The sequence below is a fragment of the Pteropus vampyrus genome, unplaced genomic scaffold (genome assembly GCF_000151845.1).
Source record: "Pteropus vampyrus isolate Shadow unplaced genomic scaffold, Pvam_2.0 Scaffold52, whole genome shotgun sequence".
In the NCBI taxonomy this organism is placed as follows: domain Eukaryota; kingdom Metazoa; phylum Chordata; class Mammalia; order Chiroptera; family Pteropodidae; genus Pteropus; species Pteropus vampyrus.
In genome coordinates, this window is record NW_011888833.1 from 393,252 (window position 1) to 414,858 (window position 21,607).

General features: G+C 46.1%; 1 protein-coding gene and 1 long non-coding RNA gene across 7 annotated transcripts in view; one reads left to right on the forward strand and one right to left on the reverse strand.

Moving 5' to 3' along the window:
• USPL1 (ubiquitin specific peptidase like 1) overlaps window positions 1-20,846 on the reverse strand; it is a 29,475-nt gene extending 8,629 nt beyond the window's left edge. The window contains exons 1-7 of one of the 6 annotated variants that reach the window (XM_011360195.2): window positions 20,674-20,811; window positions 17,547-17,712; window positions 16,902-17,027; window positions 12,304-12,952; window positions 9,137-9,250; window positions 4,724-4,853; window positions 1,469-1,594 (exon numbers count right to left, since the gene is read on the reverse strand). In XM_011360195.2, the coding sequence (XP_011358497.1) occupies window positions 1,469-1,594; window positions 4,724-4,853; window positions 9,137-9,250; window positions 12,304-12,952; window positions 16,902-17,027; window positions 17,547-17,645 (1,244 nt within the window). In that variant the 5' untranslated portion in view covers window positions 17,646-17,712; window positions 20,674-20,811. Of the gene's footprint in view, window positions 1-1,468; window positions 1,595-4,723; window positions 4,854-9,136; window positions 9,251-12,303; window positions 12,953-15,417; window positions 15,510-16,901; window positions 17,030-17,546; window positions 17,713-20,673 lie in introns of those variants that run through there. The other 5 variants (XM_023530678.1, XM_023530677.1, XM_023530679.1 and 2 more) reach the window with 5 other exon arrangements.
• Window positions 20,847-21,048: 202 nt separating this feature from the next.
• LOC111739646 overlaps window positions 21,049-21,607 on the forward strand; it is a 3,825-nt gene continuing 3,266 nt past the window's right edge. The window contains exon 1 of the long non-coding RNA XR_002780328.1: window positions 21,049-21,479. This is a non-coding gene — a long non-coding RNA (uncharacterized LOC111739646). The remainder of the gene's footprint in view (window positions 21,480-21,607) is intronic.

Below are 21,607 nucleotides of genomic sequence, written 5' to 3' on the forward strand. Positions count from 1 at the left end.
ACAGGGAAGCGGCAGCTCGGGCTCTACGGAGTGCGGGGAGTGGACAAGCGGCAGAGTGGGCGCCCCGCTGGGAAGGGAGCCCCCGAAGGATGCAGTGTCCACAGGCAGCATGTGCTGGAGAATGTGGTGGCAAGGCCTTGGGCTAGCACCTGGGGCAGTGACAGAAAGGGTCAGATGGCTCCCACTCACAGGCCCAGAGAGGAGCCAGCACAGACTGAAACGCTGGGGCACGAAGATGCGAGGCACGAAAGAGGTTTCCAGAAAAAACAGAAGGGGAAGAGGCTCAAAACTGCGAAGCATTGGAGAGTTCAGAAAATCATCGATGGGTGTTTAAAGAATTTGGGGGGAAAAAATCACAATGTGTAAAGAAAGCAAATGAAACACGAGACAATGACTAATTGCAGAGAAGATGAAGCGCGATCAGGGAAATGAAACGCAGTCACGTGTCCTGCTCGGCCAGGGAGGGAGTCTGTGCGTATTCATGCGATGGTGAGTGCTGACTCAACTGAAAATGTGACCGCGCTGGCAGGGCAGGGAGAGGCCACACGGAGGTGGCCCAGGCCCTGGTTCAGAGCCCGACACTCAACCACCATGAAAGGAGAAGACTGCGCGGTGGGAATGAACTCACTGTGAGAATCCAGGTAAGCACCACCTGAAAGGTGTGAGGTCCACGCCTGCGGATGACGCAGCAGGGGCTCTGCCGTTGGACTGAGAGTTTCTCACTCGGATGAAAACAAACCTTTCAGAAAGACTCTGAGGGGTTTCTTGGCACTTCCAAAGGCAACCAAAAAGGTTACTATCACTGGCTCTTTATTACGTAGAATTATACCTTGAAACACTTCCCGTGCAGAATTAGAGGTGAGGACAACAGAAAATGAAGGTTAAAGAAGATGAGCGTTTTAACGAGAGAGACGCAGACAAACCGCCTTATGTGGGACTGATCCGTGGCTTCTGGCCACGCTCGAAAAGGTCGTTCTGACCAGTCGTTTTGACCACTGAGGACAAACAGAAAGGCTAGCCAAACATGACAGAAACACCTGCTCAAGGGCAGCAGAAAGCTTACAAGAGGAGGAAGCGTCAGAGGGCCGAGGCCTAGGAGAAGCCGAGAATTCAGACGGGTGCAGCTGCGGGGCACCCGAGTCATCCCAGTTCCTACAATTAGATTAAGGAAACAGCGGAGTTTAGTGACTCCAGGCACTTGGCAAAGGAGAGAAAAACTGATGTTTAATATCCTCAAAGGGAGAAGAAGGCAAAAGAGTAAGAGACGCCTGTCCTGTAGGAGGGGGGCCCGCTCTTTGGGGTGTCCCAGCCGGAGGCCCTGGCATGGGGGCACTCTGTCAACTCATAAACACGCATTGGCTCACACTTCTGGAAGGCAGGCTGTAGTCATCATTTTCAATTCTACACCTTTGAAAAAATACATAAACCCACCTTCACTTCGTTTTAAAAATCAGTAATTTTAACTCACTTTTCCAACACCATTTTCCTTATCTGTGACTTATTGTTGCAGTTGTTACATGGACCAAAATGGGCAGCATTAAGCGGGTGCCACTCAGGAATGACATTTGTGAAGGTGACCAGATTCTTCGTACATCTACAAAAAAAGAAGATACAGCTTTAATTCATTTGAATGAAATCCATCCATGTTAATTTAAATCGATGTCTAAAATAAGAGGTACTGGTCTTGGTGGTACCCATACTTACCCCCACCCCGGCTGCTGTAACGAACAGGCCGACGTGGCTCCCTAACCCTGGGCGAGCTCTGTGCGAGACTCTCCGCATCAGTTCCCTACAGTTTCCAGCTGAGAGATGAAGACCTTAAAGGCAGGGTTTCTCCAAAGCAAAGCCTGGATGCCCACGCCGGATAACCCTCGCTGTGGAGACCGTCCTGCACACGTGCCTGACTCTGCACAGGGGCCCCTTTCGCTGTGGGGACCACCCCACGCGCATCAGCATGTTCAGCACCGTGCCTGACCTCTGCACACGGGACCCCATAGCGGCCCCCAGCTGCTCCCTAGACACTGCCCAATGTCCTGCGGGGCACGAAAGCGTCCCCAGTAGAGAACCACTGTTCTAAGGTTGTCAAATTTATTAAGAGCTCACCCCTTACTCAAAAAATTCATAGCCTGGCTACCCATCACTGACAACACTAAATGAAAAGGGCATTTCCAGACACAGAATCAGGAGTACTTGCAACTCGATCATCTTGGTCCTTAAAAATTAGAAGACAGTTGTGAAAGCAGCGACTGCCTCCACAGGTCACACCCAGGGTCTAAGCTGGCACCGCAGTGTGAGTACCTGACAGCAACAGCCATCTCGAAAGATGATCTTGAGAGCAGAGATGTACACTGTGCCCCAGCTGGATTCGCTTTCATATGAACTATCTTTAAAAAAACAATTATTACCTAAGAGACACTGGCTTCTTTCTAAATAATAACCAATGTTGATATGTGACAAGTGACATAAGCACAGGCTGTAAAAACAGATCTGCTCTCAAGGAAGCTAACATTTTAAAAGCAAAGCAGCATAAAGGATCGACAAATGTGCTGACTGTATTTCTGATAAATTCTTGGTTCTCAAAGGCAGCTGCTAGTAAAGGCTCTCACTCTTCTGCTTGTGAAAGGAAACCTGTCCCCGCAGACAAGCGTCAATGTCCCGTTTGACATCTGAAGTTTCTGAGTGCTGACTATGTGTGAGGCAGGCCACACTGTGTAAGCACGCGTCCTTCACACAACACTGAGTACTGTTTTTATCCCCACTTTACAGATGAGGAAAGTGAATACAGAACGCACATCATGCAGTAAATGACAGACTTGAGATCTGAATCCAGAGGGTCTGACACAAAAGACCAGTTTTTAACTCTAGAATATATGTTCTAAATCGAGCCAACGTTCCTTAATTTGCACTAAAAACAGCAGCTCAAGAACAAATGAGTTTGCTGCATATTCGGATTAAGTGAAAGTAAGTTTTAACCTACGATATACTAAACGTATTTAATGAAATGTCACTTCATTTTAGTTTTTCTTCTGAAACTACATTTTTTTTCAGAACAAAGGAAATTAAAAACAAAACAAAAAAACAAAATGAGCAAACCCAAGTGGCTGGTGGCTTCTTTCCCTCGCGCTCTCAGAGTTTTCTATAAACTTCCGAAATGCACTTATCAGTTATATTCAAAATAAGTTAAAGCAGAGAACAGACCAAAATAATCACGACCCTCTATTATGTGTTTGTATGTTATCTTTCTAACTAGTCTGAGTTTGGCCAAGATCAAGGTTACTTCTGCTGAGTTTCTGGCACCGAATGTACTCAGTGAAAAGCGGCCAGACTGAAATGCAGCCTTTGGAGAAGCTGGAACCCAGCTGATTCCATCGCCAGGCCTGTTCGCACCCTGAAACGGGGGTGGTCACGGAGGGGGCCGCAGCGAGCAAGGAGGCCTCCAAGGCCAGAGGATCTGGGCACAAACTGTGCCTCTTTCTAGTGTGTCACCTCAGGCATCTATTTAACCCCTTTCAAGCTTCAGTTTCTACATCTGTCGAATGGGGAACAAATCAGGTAATTTATATAAGACAGTGATAGAAAACCAGGGAACAAGTATTTATTTTCTTATTTACTTAGGCAAAATTATGTAAGTCCTATGTACACATGAAATGCTAGTACTTTCGAGCTAAGTGGTAAAAAAACAAACCATCGTTTTCTGATGCTGTGGCTTGCACAGTCCCTAAGGCATTCTTTCAGACTCGACTCTCAATGGACCCCCAAATACCTAAAATTCACCGCAATCTAAGTAATGAATATCTAAGTAACATTTTTCTCTCACAGTTTTTAGACATTTTTGAAAGACTTCAAATTTTTCTAACTTACGGGTAGGTTAAAGAAAGAAAGGATTTCTCAATTACAGAAATTTTGAACAAACGACTAACAGAACCAGTTTGGTAATCCTTTCGGCCGCTAGCCAGTGACTTCCCGCACATGGACGCAGTGAGGGCAGCACGTCTGAAGGGCCTGTCACTCCCTGCCCCCCCCAACCCCAGTCTCTCCCCCATCACCTGGCAGGTGCACGGAGCGGGGGACCCCTGCAGAGTCGTTCTTCTCCTGCTCCCTCCTGAGCCCAACCTCAGGGCCCCGCACACCAAGCGCAACCCCCCACTGTCCCCTGGAGGCACAGGAGGCAGAAAACATGGCTGACTGCACTCGTGGAAGGTTCTGGGGTGCTGCTGGCCTTTGGGGACCGGGAAAGCATGTGTTACCTCTGACAACTGCCGCCAGACTCCGGGAGCCTAAAATGTTTCCGTGATGCTGGAAACATAAATGAAACCCTAGCCTCTGCGGAGGGGGCAGATCGCACGCGCTTCTGAGGGGGTCTGACGGGCACTCTCACTCAGCAGGGCAGGCGGAAGGGGGACAAGGCGGGGGAGCCGTGGTCCCCACTGTCCCACCCCCACTGGGAACTTGTGGGACAATTCCCACTAATAGTGATGGTCTTTTACTCCCCCAGTCTAAAGACGCAAACTATAATTTCCGGGGTTCACGTTCTTCCCTTCAACCTGAATGCTGAAGACGCTTCAGGACACGGTGGGAGATGTCATCAAGGGGAGAGGAGCCAGGGAGAGAGCAGCAATATACGTGGCAGCGAGTTTTATTCAAACGTCATTACTTGGAGCCATTTTCATCAAGACGAATCCATTAAAAAAATTAAAACAAAAACAAAAACAGAAAAACTAACCTGTTTTGATACTTGTGACCACACTGTGAACATTCAAAGTTCCAAGAAAAAGAGTACGTGAAGAGCTTTTCAATGCAGGGTTCTAATTTTAAGAGCAGGGGAAAGGCAAACACAGGGCTTTCCATGTCACCTTCAAAAACAGAAAGGAAAAGTTACTGCCATGAAGAACTGGAAAAGGCAAACGCCAACTACGAACGGTCGTCTTTTCTCTACGCTCTCGGCAGAAGACAGGAGAACACGAACACGTGACAGAGAAGTTATTCACACGTGAGCAAATTTCTAAAGCATTTTTCTAAAAACGTCCACAATCAAGATTTCATTATCACTTCGGTCTCTATTTTTCATTTTTCTTGACGGACACTGATGAAACTTCTTAAGACAAAAGACACAGTAGACCCATAATCTTCTTGGATCTTGTGAGCTTTTCTCAGAAAAAAAAAAAAAAAAGTCCTCGGAACTATAATAACCCTAGGGCGTTATGAAAATAAACGTTTGTAAATGGTTTGCTACGGATACTAAAAACAGCATAACTGGTGAAACATGGTAGAGTAAGTTCGGAGTTGGACAAAGCTGTTAAAAAACCACTCCTACCCCCACGGCAGCTCTACGGGTGGAGAGCAGGAGCCCGGGCGAGAGCAGGAGCCGGGGTTAGGCCGCCCGGGTTAGAGCACCAGCCCGGGTTAGAGCACCAGCCTGCGTCTCCCGGCTCCTTGCCGACCCGTCTTCTTCATCTTTTAACGATTAATTTTTTTGCTATGTATGTATCACCACGTATCAAGCATCTGCGATGAAGCAGCCACTTTACATACACCGTCCCGAGTCTCACAATCACTCTGCGAGGTCACAAGGCTCTGTTCCTGGAGCCCCAGGGAGCAAACCTCTTCCGAGGGCAGCACGCTAGTGAGAGGGGGACCTGGGCCGCCACCCCCCCGGCCAGAGCCAGGCAGTGCCCACAACAATAGTCACATGAAGCCTAGAGAAGATCTGAATTTTGCTGTCATTGAAACAAAAACGGAACCACGATGCTGTCTTCCAGGGTGGGGTCAGCAAGCAAGTCACATAGGAGGGTTTCCGGTCCCCTCCTCCATCCCTTCTCCCATGGGTTCCTCTCCTATCCCATCCTCAGGGAGCTTAGATGCTGCCTCACTGATGTGACCCTAAAACAAATCTGGGTCCTTTCACCCATCCCTCCCCGGGCAGTGTCACTTCCGTGGTCCAGCTCTTCCCCGGCCTGCGCCTACGGCAGCCAGGAACGCCACCAGCAGTTACCCGGGTGGGAACAAAAGGCACAACAGTAGCAGTTACTGCCTGAGCATATGCTGTAAATATCAACAGTTACAACGGCTACTGTAATAGTTACTTAGGTCTGTGGTATAGTCCTGCTGCTATTTTTGTATAAAAATATAAAATCAAAACATTTTTATAAATAGAAACAAATACAAATCAATCTCCTAAAGATGAACATGTGCAACGCCATAGGCATAAACAGTATGTAGTGTAGCATAAGTTTGTCATTAGCCACTAATGCTTACTCTATTGCAACTAAATATTAATTGGAAAAGTAGATCGTTTGCATTTCATAATGACAACATAGAATCTTCAGGTCCAAAAATACATGAAGTTCCCAATGAACCATCATGAAAGAGTTGTAATTACAGACCGTCTTAGGTCATTTATGTAGCCCCAACACTGGTCTTTTTTTCCCTTTGATTATAAATTTTACGACTATTAAATATAAAGCATACCACTAGCAGACACATAATGCCAATGCCTAATTCCATTTTTTACAGCCTCCTGCTTAAATTAGTTAAGTAGTTCCTCTGCCTGTAGTAACTTAACCCCAGCGCCTCCCCAACCATACCCGTTTGCCATGGCGCGAGCCTCTCGGCTGCGGCCCGGCTCGCCCAGCGCTCTCCCCATCGTGTGTTCGTGTCTTCTGATGGCTCTTCTATCAAGCTGTCTTTCTTTAACACATGTACAGAAGATCTTTATAAGACATACCTGACATTTCTTTGTTCGATCTTCGCCCGGAAATATTTAAAGTTTAACAATATGACTACATCTACTAATCTTTTATTAGAGAAATTCTTTCCCACTGAGTGAAAAAGTATTCACCTATATTTTCTTCCCAAGTTTTACAACTCTGCTTTTCGTGTTTAGGTCTTTAAACATATTGACTTTTCTTTCTGCTTATGGTATGAAGTAGGATCCAACTTTCCCCTGTATCGGGACCCAGTTGTTCCAGGCCATTCACCAGATGCCCGTTCTCCCTCCCGCCCGCCTACCTGCATCACCGCCCAGCACAGCACGAAGCAGTCGAAGGCGGGGGTTCTCGTCCAGACTGCTGTCCTACTGGTCTGTCTATACTGACACTGGTACACAACGCTCAGACCAAATTAAGCTCTTTCGACTTACATAAGTAGAAACCATAACAATATCAATCTTTTCTTCAAAAAAAAAGCAGCATAGAGGTTAGAGAGAAAGAAAACACCCAACTGAGGGTGGCAGCTACCTCTGTGGGAGGCAGCGGGGTGCTGGGGACAAGGATGGGGCCTCAGCTGTGCTTGAGATGCTGTTTCTTAGACTGTGGGGAGGGAGAGCAGAGAAGACAGTTTACAATGTCCTTTTTAAAAACACTAATCAAAATGATAAAGTGGCTGATCTTAAACATTTGACCCACGCTCAGGGTCAGCACAGACGCTACTTCTCTTTCTTTAGTACTTTCCACCAGTATTCAGAATGAGGACAACTCGTGGGAAGATTCACAGTGCTCTGAGGAAAGATCAGACTCCGTCAGCAAGGTCCTAAGCTCCAATGCGGCAATGCTGGCTGAGGAGTGCCAACACCGACGCGGGGTGCACCTGGATCGGAGGGGCTCAGGGCCTGGCCAACCGCCTGGCTGCGCGATGCCTCAGAACCCCTCCTCTGCTGCAAGGGAAGCCGGGCCCAAGGCAGTGATGGAGCAAGATGCATCCCTGTTCCAAGTGCAATCACCGGGGATAAGAAAGTGGTGATTCCGACAGGGAGAACCCGCTCTGAAGTCCACCTGGGACCCGAGTCCAGATGCTGAACACAGCATCTCAGGTCACACAAGGAGGGAAATGATACCTGCAGAGTGCGGCACGGAGCCCTCAGGTCTGTGCTCTGCTGGTCCTACGGAAAAGGTGCCTGAAATGAGGGTTGACCAACAGACTGGTGGTTGGGGCGAGGAAGGGGCTGACTCCTAAAAAGCCAGGGGCAATGTTTAGGGTGACAGACATTCTCCATCTTGACTGTGGTAACGGTTACACATTTAGGTAAATCACACTTCGATAAAAAGGGAAAAAAAGAATACTCAAACGCCACCTGAGCAGCCCTTAGACCTACAGGTGGCCATGCCCAGGGTTCGGCATCTGGAAATTCAGTTTACTATGGTAACCAAGTAAGCTGACTTCTGTGGGCGTTCGTGAAAAACATGACAATAAAACTAGGGAACAAAACTGTAGCACAAAGAAGTCGGGGATACTACCGTGCAAAAAAAGACACTGCTTCCAGATGCAACAGCTGGGTCTGATGAAATGCCTGCCACTCGCTGAGAGAAAAACTTGAAGGCACTGACGTTACACAATTTAATATGGGTAACGGGTAACATACTGACGGGGTACCGTACATTCTGTTCCTATGATCCAATATTAATAGAGTTAATACGAGAATAAGAAATCAAACAAAAAGACATTCCCTCAAACAAGCTAAGCGCCTTTCTGCAAAACTAAAAACAGATCCAGCGGCCTGCTCCACTCTGCTCCCAGAGGCCAAAAGCCGATCAGAGGACAGAGCAGGTCTGATTCTTGCGCTCTTTTTAAAGGTGAGAAAGCTCTCCCAAAAGGTCATCAGTATATTTCTCCTCACATCCTACTGGCAAAGCCTGTGTCATCTGTCCACGCCTAAACCAGCAAGAGCGGGCGGAGCAGAATCGCTCAGCTGGGTTAAGACCAGATATTCTCCACCGGGCCCACCGTTAGGATCACGTGGGCGCACCTGAGGATGACTGACCGAGCCCCACCTGAGATTCTCTGAACGGGCCCCTGGCACTAGCAGTCGCTCTTACACTCTCTAGGTGGTTTTCAACGCACAGTCAAGGAGGAAAATGCTGGACTGGCCTACTGGGCGAAAGCAGGCGGAGGTACGCTTCAGAGTCTTCACCTGGCTGGGGCCTGCCCCCGCTCAAGGGGTGAAGCCCAGCCAGCGTATTTACAGGGCGCAGCTCTGCCCACCGACGGTTTACCAGCAGTCGATTCCTACATGAAACCACTCAGATTCTCCCTCCCGAGAATCTGATCATCCAAAGTAATAAAACAGCATCACGTTTCCTTATGATGTAAGTATGTCTTTACGGTAGGTGAGTAATACAGTTAAATCTCACAAATTACTTACCTAATGTGCATCTAAGCTGAGGCTGGAGTCTAAGAAAAATTTCATCTCTGACTTCATTCAGACAGGCCTCTATCTTTGCAAAGATTTCTGAATTAAGTTCTTTACAATCTCCACCTAAAAACATGATACAGAACATTATCATTTCTCATCAACCTATATCTTTTCAAGAAAATTAAAACATTACCAAGAATGAAAGTTTATCAGTCAACATATTTTGCAAACAGACATGAAAAGCGACGTTTCCTTCACCCTCCCTCCGCCCTCTGCGGCGTGCCGTGCACTCCCTCAGTATGTTAACGGCACAGCACCGTCAGCGCCGACTGGGCCAGCGCCATTATAAGGAGTCTTAAGAAGTTATGACTATTTCCCAAACATCTGGTATAAATCCCTCCTTCTCTGTCATTGTTTGGGAGGATGGGAAGGGTCTGAGGGGTCTTCGACAACATCATAGCATTTATACAATTCCACATCCTGCTTTTTTCACTCAAATTTGCTTCATTAAAAACTCTGCAGGCTCGTTACTACACTCCAGTGAAGCCACAGTTTTATTAATCATTCCCCTATAGCAGCACGTTTGCTGCTGTGAATACTATCATGATGAGTGTCTTTGAGCACATACCTGTCCATGTTTTTGATAATTTCTTTAGGACAAAAGTCCTCAAAATTGAATTACTGTGACAGAAAACTATCCAAGATTAATAAACAAATTATTTTTAATAAAAGCCTCCATATACCTCTGAATCCTGTTACTCTTAAAGCTACAAAGAGATCTTTTCACTCAAATCTTCCAAATAAATAATACATACGGCTGATCACAAGCATCGATCAGAATTTTTGTTATTTGACCACGCCAGAAAAGAACATTTATAATTCAAAGAAATGCAGCTCAAATATAATTACAACCGTATTATAAATACTATTAAATATTCTGTAAAAATTAATAAGATTAAAATATAAGATTAAAATGAATTCAACAGTCGAGTCAAAATTTGAACGAGAGGTATTCTTTTCTGCAATGAACTGTCCCCTACTCAGCATTATAGTGCCTATAATTATAGAAAACAGAAACAGAAGACAAAAGCAAAAATGCTTGTGAAAAACTTAACTTTAAAAACTGCAAAAAATTCAATCTCAAAGAAAGTCAAATTGAAACAAAATACTTCTTATCTAACAAAATTATAACTTTTAAATGTTAAACCCAGGTGACGAGCATGCTCTGGGATGTTTTCTTCTACCTGTGAAAATGTAATTACGTGCTGGTGAAAGCCTTCTGGAAAGCCATTCGGAAAGACTCTTTATGTTTGTATTTTAATATCCCTTCTAGGATATAATCAGCAAGGGATTCAGAGGATAAATGGATATCTGTCATGCTGTTTATTCATAATAGCAAAAAATGGTAATAAGCAGCTTGATTGGTCACCAATGGGGAAACAATGTATAAGATTTACATAAAAGACTGCATGAGCAAAGTCAAGTTGAATAAAGGATTCTTACACTAGCACATAGCAAGACCAAAAAAGCCCTAATAATCAAAACAGTGTGGTATTGGTGCAGGCACAGAAAAAGTGGCCAAGAGAACTAAGAGTTGACAGCTGTCTTCATATATGGAATATCATATGACAAAAGTGGCATGAATTGAGACAAAAAGTAGAGCTAAAAAAACTGGCTATGCAACGGGGAAAAAATGGGACCTTACCACCACACGTCACACTCAAAAAAATGATTCCAACGGAATTAAGGATTTCAACGTCAAACGCATAACTTTATGACTTTTCAGCGAAAATAGAGAAGAACGACTTTCTGATTTGGGGGAAAGAAAAGTTTTCTTTTAAAAGCCAAATTACTAGCTACGAAAGGAAAGATTAACAATTTTTGCACATAAAAAGATATCTTGTAAAAAGTAACAACACAAATTCTGAAAAACCAGTAAAATGCACCCTAAAAGCCATCAAAAAAAAAAAAAAAAGTAAAAACACAAGATACAAATTGGGTGATTTATCAGTATGTATCAGACATAAACACAGAACAAGGACACCTAAAACTCACACAAACCAGTAAGAACGTGGCGGCAGAACGGAGAGGGATGACAGGCAGGCACTCCACAGAAGACGGAGCACAGCCACCCTACACGTGAAGACCTGTTCAGCCTCTAACATCTGGGAAAGGCAAACCGAGACCACAGACTGCTCCCACCCATCAAAGAGCAAAGGTCTCCCAAGTGTGCCGCCAAGGGGTGTGCTGATGGGCACGAACTCCATGGAACACGACTCACTGGGACACTGTGACGCTGGACTCACACCTACGATGGGGCAATCCCATTCCTACCGTACAGCCAACGGGCTTGCTACCTGTATGCCAGGAGACCCACCTGAGGACATTAACAGCAGTAGCATTGTAATGGCAAAAAACAACCCAAGGGCAGCTGAATGAATATATTGATGTATTTACAAAATGGAAATATTCTAGAGCACTGAAAATCAATGAACCACAAAAGGAAGCAGCTTTGTAGATAAATCTTTAAAAAAAGAAAAAGGGGTCCCAGAAGACATTGCGTAATATCCTTTTTTTATTAAGTTGAAAACAAATTAGACGTTATATTGTTCAGACACACCCGTAGGGCAAACCATTAAGGAAGAAGGAAGGACAGGATGCATTCGGGGTGATGATTGCCTTTGGGGGGGGCAGGGGTGGAAGATGCGGGGGAGGAGCACGTGGGCACATGCAAGTTACTGGGACTATTTTAATTCTTCTTGGGTTGGGAGTGGGTTCGTGGGTATCCTACTTTATAGAAAATAAAACAAAAAATATATCCCTCACTGTGAAGACAGATTTTGGGGAGAGCTGCAGAATTGTGGGTGATCTGTGTTCTTTTTTCTGCTTTATGGCAATTAAAAAACTTAAAATTTTACTTAGATATGCTCTCTGATGAGCACTGTTACCCTGAGCTAAGATCCACTACAGCCTCTTTTGATGTTCACTCGGTTTTTGAGAAAGGACTGCCTTTCAGGGGCAGTCGTGACCATGTAAGTGGTGTCAGTTCAGTTTCATGACAGCTCCCGGGTCTCCACACAGAACAGAGGCTACTGATGGCATCTTTTCCACGGGCTGTGAGATGAAACTCAACATTTTCTTTACAAATTAAAGAGAAATAAAGTATTACCACGGACCTTCGACTCCATCCACCTGGCTGGCGTGCAGCAGCTCGCTGGCGCGGCTGTACTGCGTGAACAGCTGCCAGAACACGGAGTCCTCTTTGGCGCACAGGTGGGTCAGCACAGCCTTCCTCAGCACTTCCAAGTGCACCAGCGCTGACAGGAGGCAGTCCAACCAACAGAGGGCATGAGAGTTTCTCCACTGAACACACACAGTCCGGCAAAACGGCCTGCACCTGCTCTGCAGCGGCGTTTCCAGTCCAGGCGTGCCTCCTTCATTTTGAGGGGCAGCGTTGCCAGTTCCAGAAACACCCACCGTAGCAGCATCTTCTTCAGCAGCCACGTCAGCAATAGCAGCTTCCAAAATCTCGTCCTGCTCCAAGGAATTATCGGCCCTAACTGGGTCCCACTGACCGCCGTGTGGTGAGCCAGGTATGTCCGATGCGGCTTCATCACGGGCCTCTCCAGAACGTCTGCTGCCCAAAACCCGGTCGCCACCAGTGACAATACGGTCTTTAATCTTTTTGGAATTTGCTAAAGGAGGTGAGTCTCTATAGCTGGTTTCCAAGAGCTTTCTTTTTTGAGGCTTATTTGGAGTCTGATGATCTTCCAAATCAGGAGAAATTAAGTTATTAAGTGATTTAAAGCCCAAAGGATAGATGCACTGGAAAGGAAAGATAAAATGATAAAAACTACAAAAAGTCAAGTAATCTCAAGTTTTACTTTACTGTTCCTAAGTCATTAAAACATGTACAAAATTTTAGCATCAACTTGACATGAGAGGGTATAATATCATTAACCTAAATTTGAAGGAACTAGAGATAAACAACTATTTAATAAAAAATTTGGTCCCCAAGAGAATAACTATTCCTAGTGAATCTAAACAATCAAGGCTTTAATCTGAATCACCCTAGGTTAAGCAGACAAAGAAAACATACATACTTTTGCTCTGATAAAAAGCTAACGTCAAGTGGATAAAATTTTTCAACAGTTTAAAGAAATATTTTACGAGTGTGTTATTCTTTTAGGGACAAGTACACTGCGTAACACTAAAAATTAGAAAAGCATTTTCAAATAAAAAAGTTACATGGAATAATTTCTGTTGCTTCATTCTGAAGCTGAGTATTAACCTGAGAGAACATCAGCGCATCAACTTTGGATCTTTACTGGGCCTAAGAGTCAAACTGGCTGAATTTTAACGACTGTCAAATCTCACTGTGCATTAACCCATTTTCAGTCAAATATCAACAGTATAAACAGATGGCTAAAATAATCAATAAGTTTTCCCTAAGTTTGATAACCAGCAAAATACTTCACAAGACAAATTCAAGAAACGTATGTACTACGTGCCCTCATTCAACACATGCCGCCCTCTCCGCAAGCAGCCAGACTGCGGCCTCGGTGGCCTCTAGTGAACTGAGGAACAGCACCTCCGGCTACTCCTGTCCTCGCAGTCAGCCCCTGCCACATGACACTGGGTTGGGCCATGTGACGAGCGGCGATGGGACGTCAGCATGAGTGATGCACCTGGAGCCCTGCTAAGTGCTGGCTCACGGGGCCGGCCCCCATGGAACCCCCCTGGAAGACCCTCCCCAGTCCCAGCCACCACACTGTGAGAGGTCAACCCAGCCTCAAGGACAGAACGGTCCTACACCCTGGGGAGAAGAACCCAGACCCTGGCTGATCGCCTGAGCTGGGACCCAGCTGGTGGCGCGGTCCCACTGCCAGCCAGGCGGACATTTCGGTCGTCCAGCCCATGGCATCGAAGGTGTAAGAGCCGCCCGGCTGCCTGGCCAACCTATGGAATCGTGAGGAATAATAAGTGAAACCATTAAGTTTTTTAGTCACTAAGTTGTGAGGTGGTTTGTTTCACAGCAACAGATAACTGAAATGCACTAAATACAGTTTCTTCAATACAAACAAGATACTCACGATACTGCATTTATTATGAAACTGTTTAATAGAACAAGTTCTAGATTCTTCTGTTACCAACTAGTTGTACAGTCACTGTCAAACAACTTTACACCTTAAGAGTACTTCCTAAATCCTACATATGTCAGTAAATGCTTTAAAACAGCAATAATTTTCTATTCGAAGTGTCCTAAAAAGGGGTATACTCCCCCAAATTAAAAGACCTCAGAGATACTTGCACACTCATGTTTATGGCAGCAATCTTAACAGTTAGGAGGTGGCGGCAGCAACCCAAGTGCCCATGGGCACACAAGTGGGCAAAGAAAACGTGGTATATGCACAAAATGAGTACTACTCAGCCTTTAAAAAGGAAATCCTGTCACATGCTATAACATGGATAAACCCTGAGGACATCATGCTCAGTGAAATGAGCCAGACACAAAAAGACAAATGCCGTAGTGTCCACTTACATGAGGGACCTGACGGAGTGGAACTCACAGAGACAGAGAAAAGGGTGGGAGCGAGGCTGGGGGAGGGTGGGAGTTACTGTTTCATGGGGACAGTTTCCCGTGTGTAAGATGAGAAAGTCCTAGAGACCTGCTGCACCCCAATGTGGATGCAGCTGACACTCCTGAGTCGGACACTTAAAAACGGTTAAAATGATAAACTTTGTTATGGGTTTTTTTTTTTTTTTGGTTACTGCAATTAAAATTTTTTAAAAATTTCAAAGAGGCAAAAATTAAAAAGCAAACAATCTTTCCCAATCTCAAGCAGAGTCAGCACCCTACTTAATAAAGAACAATAAACCAGACTCTTTAGCGATGACGGTTCTTTTACCCGTACTCCTAGTAAATTCACCCATCTCATGGTTCACTCAGCTACACGCCGACGACTCCCCACGTGCATCTCCAGTCACAAACACTGCACCCAACGCCAGAAGCACAGATCCAGCTGTTCGCTCCAGACCCACAGATGTTGGGCAGATGTCTCCAGCTTGACTGGTTCTGGCCTCCTGATCCTTTTCCCAATCCTCCTCTTCCAAAGCCGTGTCATCAAAGTAACTGGCAATTCCACTCTTCCAATCATTCAGGTCAAAAATCTGGGACTCGTGCTTGAGCCCAACCTCTCCTACAGTGTAGCCCAATCCCTCAGCGAATCCTTTTGGCTCCGCTTTCAAAATACACGTAGAATGCAACCATGCCTCATCGCCTTGCTCACCATCTGCTCCGCCTGCAGCTGCTTTCCAACTGGTCTCCCTGCTTGAGGTCTTGCCCATGACACACACTTTCAACACAGCAGCCACAGTGACCCTTTGAACACATAAGTCAGATTATGTCACTGCTCTGCCGACATCCCTACCTGAGTTCTTCATTCAGCCCAAGTAAAAGCCAGAGACCTCACAATGCCGACGAGACCCTCCTTGGCCCAGCCCACTCCTGTTACTTCTCTGACCCATCTTCTGCGACCCTGCTTCCTTTGCCAGACCCAGCCACAGGTCTCCCCGTGGCCACACAGACATGGACGGGCAGCCTCTATGTCTCAGAGATCCCCACAGCTTCTTCCTCCTCATCTCCCTCAGGTCTTTGCTCAAACGCCACTTCCTCCATGAGGAGTTCCCTTCAACATCTACGTAACCCTGCGACGTCCCACTCGCTGACACCCGGTCCCCGTGGCTCTATTTGCCTCCATAGCACTTTTCATCACCTCACACAAAAAAACACACTTGACTTGTTTATTTTCTTCCCCACTCTAGAACACCAACTTTTTGAGTGAGAAATTGTTTGTAATTGTATCCTAACATTTAGAAAAGTACCAACACAGTGACACTCAAGAAATGTTTACTGAATAAATGCACAAGAAACGTATTTCCAATCATGAGAATGCCTGGGGTTTTCTTCAAGTTGTACCGAGCAAAGCACCACCAACAGTGTGATTCAGTCTAGTTTTTTCCAAACGTGGCTAATCATCAGACTCGTCTTCAAAAGTTAAAAAAGCTATAGAGTATCTGGTTCAACTCCACCGAGTCAGCACCTAAGGGTGAGACCCAGGGATTTTTCAAAAGCACAGGACAGTCTAATGAGCTGCTAGTTTAGCTGGAATAAAAGCACCTGAAATCCGAAGGCTGCGTTCCAGCCACAGCCTGCTGCTTTCCAAAGGCCTTGCGTTCCTGAACGCTCTGCACGTGTTCTTATTCACAAAATGCGGACACCTACCTTGCGAACTTATGAGAATTAAATGTGTGTGTGTTTCTTAGCAGTCAAGTACAATACAACGTAGGGCATTACAGAACTTAATGAGCTCCTTCCTATATAAAAGTTGTACCAGTGGGTACAAATTACTATAATTTATTCTAAAAGACATTTAGAGCCTTAAGTACATAACCTGCAGAGACTAATAACTCGTCCGATTAATCCCAAAGTTAATACACGAAAGAGATGAGAGAGTAACTACTATATACCAACAGCTAGCAAGGCCCCTTGAGAAGTTAAAAAAATCAATCTTGAAATATATGTTGTCCTCTCACAAGACTAATGACGATAAAAACAAACATATTGCAATAGCATACCAGACAAATCTAGAAACTCTGATTATTATGTATTACAAATATACAGCCTGGAAAATACAAAGTGAGCACAAAATTAAATACCGAAGGAAAAAGCAAAAGACTAAAATCTTGATACTATCTACGATTAATACTTTACCTGCAGATCCTCACACAACGAGATAGATTCTTGAAAACTAATTCGGTAAGTCTTTAAGGCTTTCAACTTTCCCTTCTCTCTGCAAGCAGGGCAATACCCATCTGATGGGACATTAGAATCACAATTCTAAAAGAGAAATAAAGTAAATTAAAATATAGACATTCCTAAATTGTATCAAATTACAAAAAGTTAAATGGAAAAGTAAGCAGGAAAAAAAATTACACCTTTCACCTAGAAATGTACTGCAAAGATATTTTCGACATGGCAAATAAAAAATGCACACAAGCTTTAAATACAGCTATTATTCCAAAAAGAATGTATCATACTTTTAAATATTAAATTTTAAGTGTTAAGAATAGCATCAGTTTTATTTTCAGGAAACAAAGTACTGTCAATTGCCAAGGAAAATGCATGTTCCACATTTTCAGAGAATAGCAAACCATAAGATCTATGCTTTATTTCTACTTTCACACATTAATAAAAGACAGGTAACACAGTAAAACAATCTTTCGCCATTGCTATAAGATTTCCGTGGAAGATACAAATTTTTAGAAGTTAATTGGTAAAATTAAAACCGAATTAAAGTCTCAAAATAAGAGAAAAAAAAACCAACTTTGCACGGAGGCAAAAAATAAGTTCACTAACTTTTCCCAAATACCCCACCATGTGGAGTGAAGATTTCCCTATATGAGTCCCTGGTCCAATCACTGGCAAACCATTTCCAGTCTTCGGGGAATCCATCATTCCGAGTCATTGGCTAATTTATGTCACTTGAAACATGTCAATATCACTAAGGATTTTTCAATGAACCCTGAAAAAAAAAAGTCAATAGACAATTAAATAAAAATCCTATTTACTCTGAAAAAGAACTATGCTATTTTACAAAACGTATATATACTAAGTATATTCTGAGAACTGCATGTCCTAAGATAAACATAGTTTAAAATTGTAATCTTGAAGTGCAAATAAAACATCTGAATTTATTTATAAACCTAGCAAATTTGTGGGGAGAGGGCAGAGGCTGGCAATAGGACAAGTTTCTATAGTAGACTCATTTGCAAGCAAGTTTATCAAAACTTTTAATAGAGATACTATTATTTAAAGCCAATTTAGATTGACCAGAATTTGAAAGCCTAAGATTTTAGTCTATGCACAATTTAAAACAAACATGTCAGCATGATACTAAGAAACTACTTTAAAAACCTCAGATTAATTGTGCCAATACTTGACAGGGAGAAAAGAACCCACTCTGCTTTCAACCACCAATAATAACACTACTTTTTAAATGCTGCCGACAAGATACTACTTTACATTAAAGTAAATGATCTGTATCAGCACAAAAATATGTTACACTGTTACACTACGATTTACACATGTAACAAGCTTGTTTTGAGTGTAGTCCCATTGATCAGAATGACATTCAATAAAGTCAAAATTATGAGACTGGAGCTCGGTGTAATTAAAGTGATTGTTAAAAATAGTTTAGAGAGGAATTTAAAATACAGGAAAACCAGATACAGGAGACTCAGTAGAGCTGTAAAATAATTTCAAGGTCTTCCTCGAATCTGAAAATCCATGATTTAATGACAATCATCTCCTGAGAAACTGCAGCTCACAAGCTCACTTTAAAAACCAGTTACGCTTTTCTATTCTAGCTGTATACACTTTACACACCTTTCAAGCCAAGGAATAATTTAAAAAATAAAAACACTTTTAAGCAAATCAGTCCCAGTGCATCTCAATTTCCGATTCCAGAAGAAATATCCCCAAGGCAGGGCTTCTCAACTACAGCACTGCAGGCGTTCTAGACTAGCTCGTTCTCTGTCGTGAGGGCTGTCCCACGTGTCCTATGATGTTCATTCAGCAGCATCGCTGACCTCTACCTGCTAGATGCCCATGGCACGCCCCCCTCAGCCAGGACAATCAAAAGTGTCTCCAGACAGTGCCAAATGTCCCCTTGCAGGCACAATCGCCCCACCGAGAACCACAACCAGAAGAGTAAAAACAGGTTGGTACTAAACTTTTCCTTTTTAAGCTCCTCACAGACAATACCAATTTACTGTCTTTGGTTGGTTCTTCTTAAGACTCTACCTACAAAAGGGAACCATACAGGAAAGAGTCAAACTTCTACAGGTCCAGAGTGGCTAAGGGCAAGGGCTTTATAGCTGCACATCTGGGTTCAGCGAATTATTTGTAAAAGGGTTGTTCTAAGAATTAAATGCAATGATATATGTCAAATGCTTAACACTTAGCACAAAGTAAATTTTAACTACTATTTATCTGGCGCTAATTCTATACTTCACTCTGTAGAAAACATGCGGCACATCTTATATCAGCCTGCACTATTCTCAAAAGAAAAACTGGTAATCTATCTCTTGAATAAATTGTTCTTAGTGAAAATTTCCACCTGCTTGAGGGATCTAGAAAACTTTTTCGGCTGGTTCTTTCAATTATAAAAGTGAAACATAAGGAGCCTTGCTATCTGCTCCCCAGATCCCGCTACCACCATTTCAATGCGAAAAGCAGGTCGGTTGGTGGCTGAAATCCTAAATACCCAGAACAGCTGGGGGTTGGAGACCTATAGGGCAGAACGCCTGAGCGAAAAAATTCAGTTGAGAAATTGGGCTATTCAGGCCACATACAATTTCCTTTGTCCTACATACAAAATCCTGGGGGCGATTCTTACAACTCAATCTGTCCCTAAACGACCACCTTCACAGTGCTCCCTTCGAAAATAACTGGCTCCGCTTTCTTGTATCTCCCCTACATGTTGGCATCTCCATCGTTCCAAACACAAACACTAGAACATCTGAGCGGTTCTCTACCCTTCCACTTCCCTCTTCTTCACACAGTTAAGTCACCAAATTCTGCGGACAGTTCTTTGGAAGCATCTCCAGTCCCCACTTCTCTTTCCATCCCGTCCGCACTCCATACCACTATAAGACAAATCTGACTCTTTCCTTGCTCAGCTCTGATCTATCAACACCAGCCCGACTCTGGGAAAGTCCAAACAGCGCAGCGTGTGACCTGAAGGTAGTACGAGGACCTAAAACGAAGCCCACTGCGCTGCCAGCCCAAACCGGCCTCCCAGTCTTCCACTTCGCCCCCGGCATCTCTCTTCTGACGCCCCCCTGTTCATTTCTTCTGGGAGCCAGAAACTCCAAAAGCGTGAACATGAACTGCTGGCCCAGTAAACAGCCAGTGACAACGCAATGGATGTGTGAGGTTGGCCGCGGGAACAGCGAAAAAGATGCAATTACGCTTACTTCGCAGACCCGCGTGCAAAAGGGGGAAACCCAGAGAAGCGGCTGCTCAAACAGGAGCCTGACAGGCACCGGAGCCTGCCTGCCTGCCCTCCGAGGCCCCGCGGGCGCAGCCCCAGCGCTGTCGCAGGTGAGGTCGCGGGGGGCCTGCAGCCGAGGCAGGGGGTCGGGCGCCAGACCCCGCGGTCGTCAGCCGGGGACGGGCAGGACCGAGAAGTCAGTTTCCAAACGCGACCTTGGCAACCAAGGCGGCGCAGGGTTCCGTTAACCCTCCGCGGCTGCACGCCCCTCGGGACGCGCGAACACGACTCTGGTTTCTCTTCAGTTCTTACCTCTCCGCGCCCGAACGGCTCCGGAAGCCGACCCGCACACCATCCCCTCGCCCCGGCCCCTCGCACCGGAGCCGGGCCCCGGCCCGGCCCACCCTGCCAGTGCGCACGCCGCCCCGCAGCTCGGCCCGGTTCTGTCCCCGCTTCCAGAGCCAGAGGACGCTGCTCCTCCTCCCTTACCTGCGCCAGTACTCTGCTTCGAGCCGCGTCGTTCCGAACTCCGGTCCCGGCTCGAGCGCCGAACCGCGCGGCGAAACGTTCTCCCCACGTTCGGCCGCGGCCCGCTCCTCCCCAGCGGCCTCTCCGCCGGGAAGGCAGCTTCCGGTTTGGGTCCGCGGCAAAAGAGTTCCTTTTCCGGTTCCGTCCGGGCCACAAAGGATTTGGTCCGTGAGCGTGGCGGAAGGCGAGGACGGGAGCACTTCCGGTCGGCCTCCGCAGAGGCGTGGCCGTCCGGCCGGCTGCCGCAGCCGCAGTTTCTGCTGCGGAGACGACTGGGGGCGGGGCCGGTGGCTGCAGAGCCCGCCATCTGTGAGTGGCTGCGTTGGGGGAGGCGACGTTTCTGGAAGCTGCTGGAAGGCGCTGGGGTGGCGGAGGTGACGCCAGCGGCCAGGGGGTGGGGCGTGATTAAAACTAGTGCGCGGCCGGCAGCGGAGGGATTAGGCCGAGGACCGGCCCGGGCCCGCGCCAGCCCGAGTCGGAAGCCGACGCGCCCTTGAGTGACCTGGCGGGCGGGGGAGGGACGGGCCGCCCAGCCCGCCGAGGCTGCAGTGGAGGCCGTGGGCCGGTGCGTCCCCGGGGCGCCGCGGTCTCGGCGACTCGAAAAGCCTCGGGGCGAGCCGAGCTGCCCCAGTGCGCGTTCACAAAGGGTCACCACACACGGAGCCGCCCCTCCCCGCCTCCCCAAACCCCACCTTCGAGGCCAGGGGCCTCTGTGCCCGGATTCTGGCGTGTTTCTCCTCCTTTCCTCCCTCCCAGATCTTCTAACGGTAAGGGGAGTAGTCAAAGCACGGGGCCGCTCCGCTGTCTGCGGCCGGTCCCTCCCCGGCGGCAGCCGGGCCGCCCCTGCCACGCCGGCTGCAGCGCCCTGCCTTATCTTAACGTCGGAGGAAGGGGC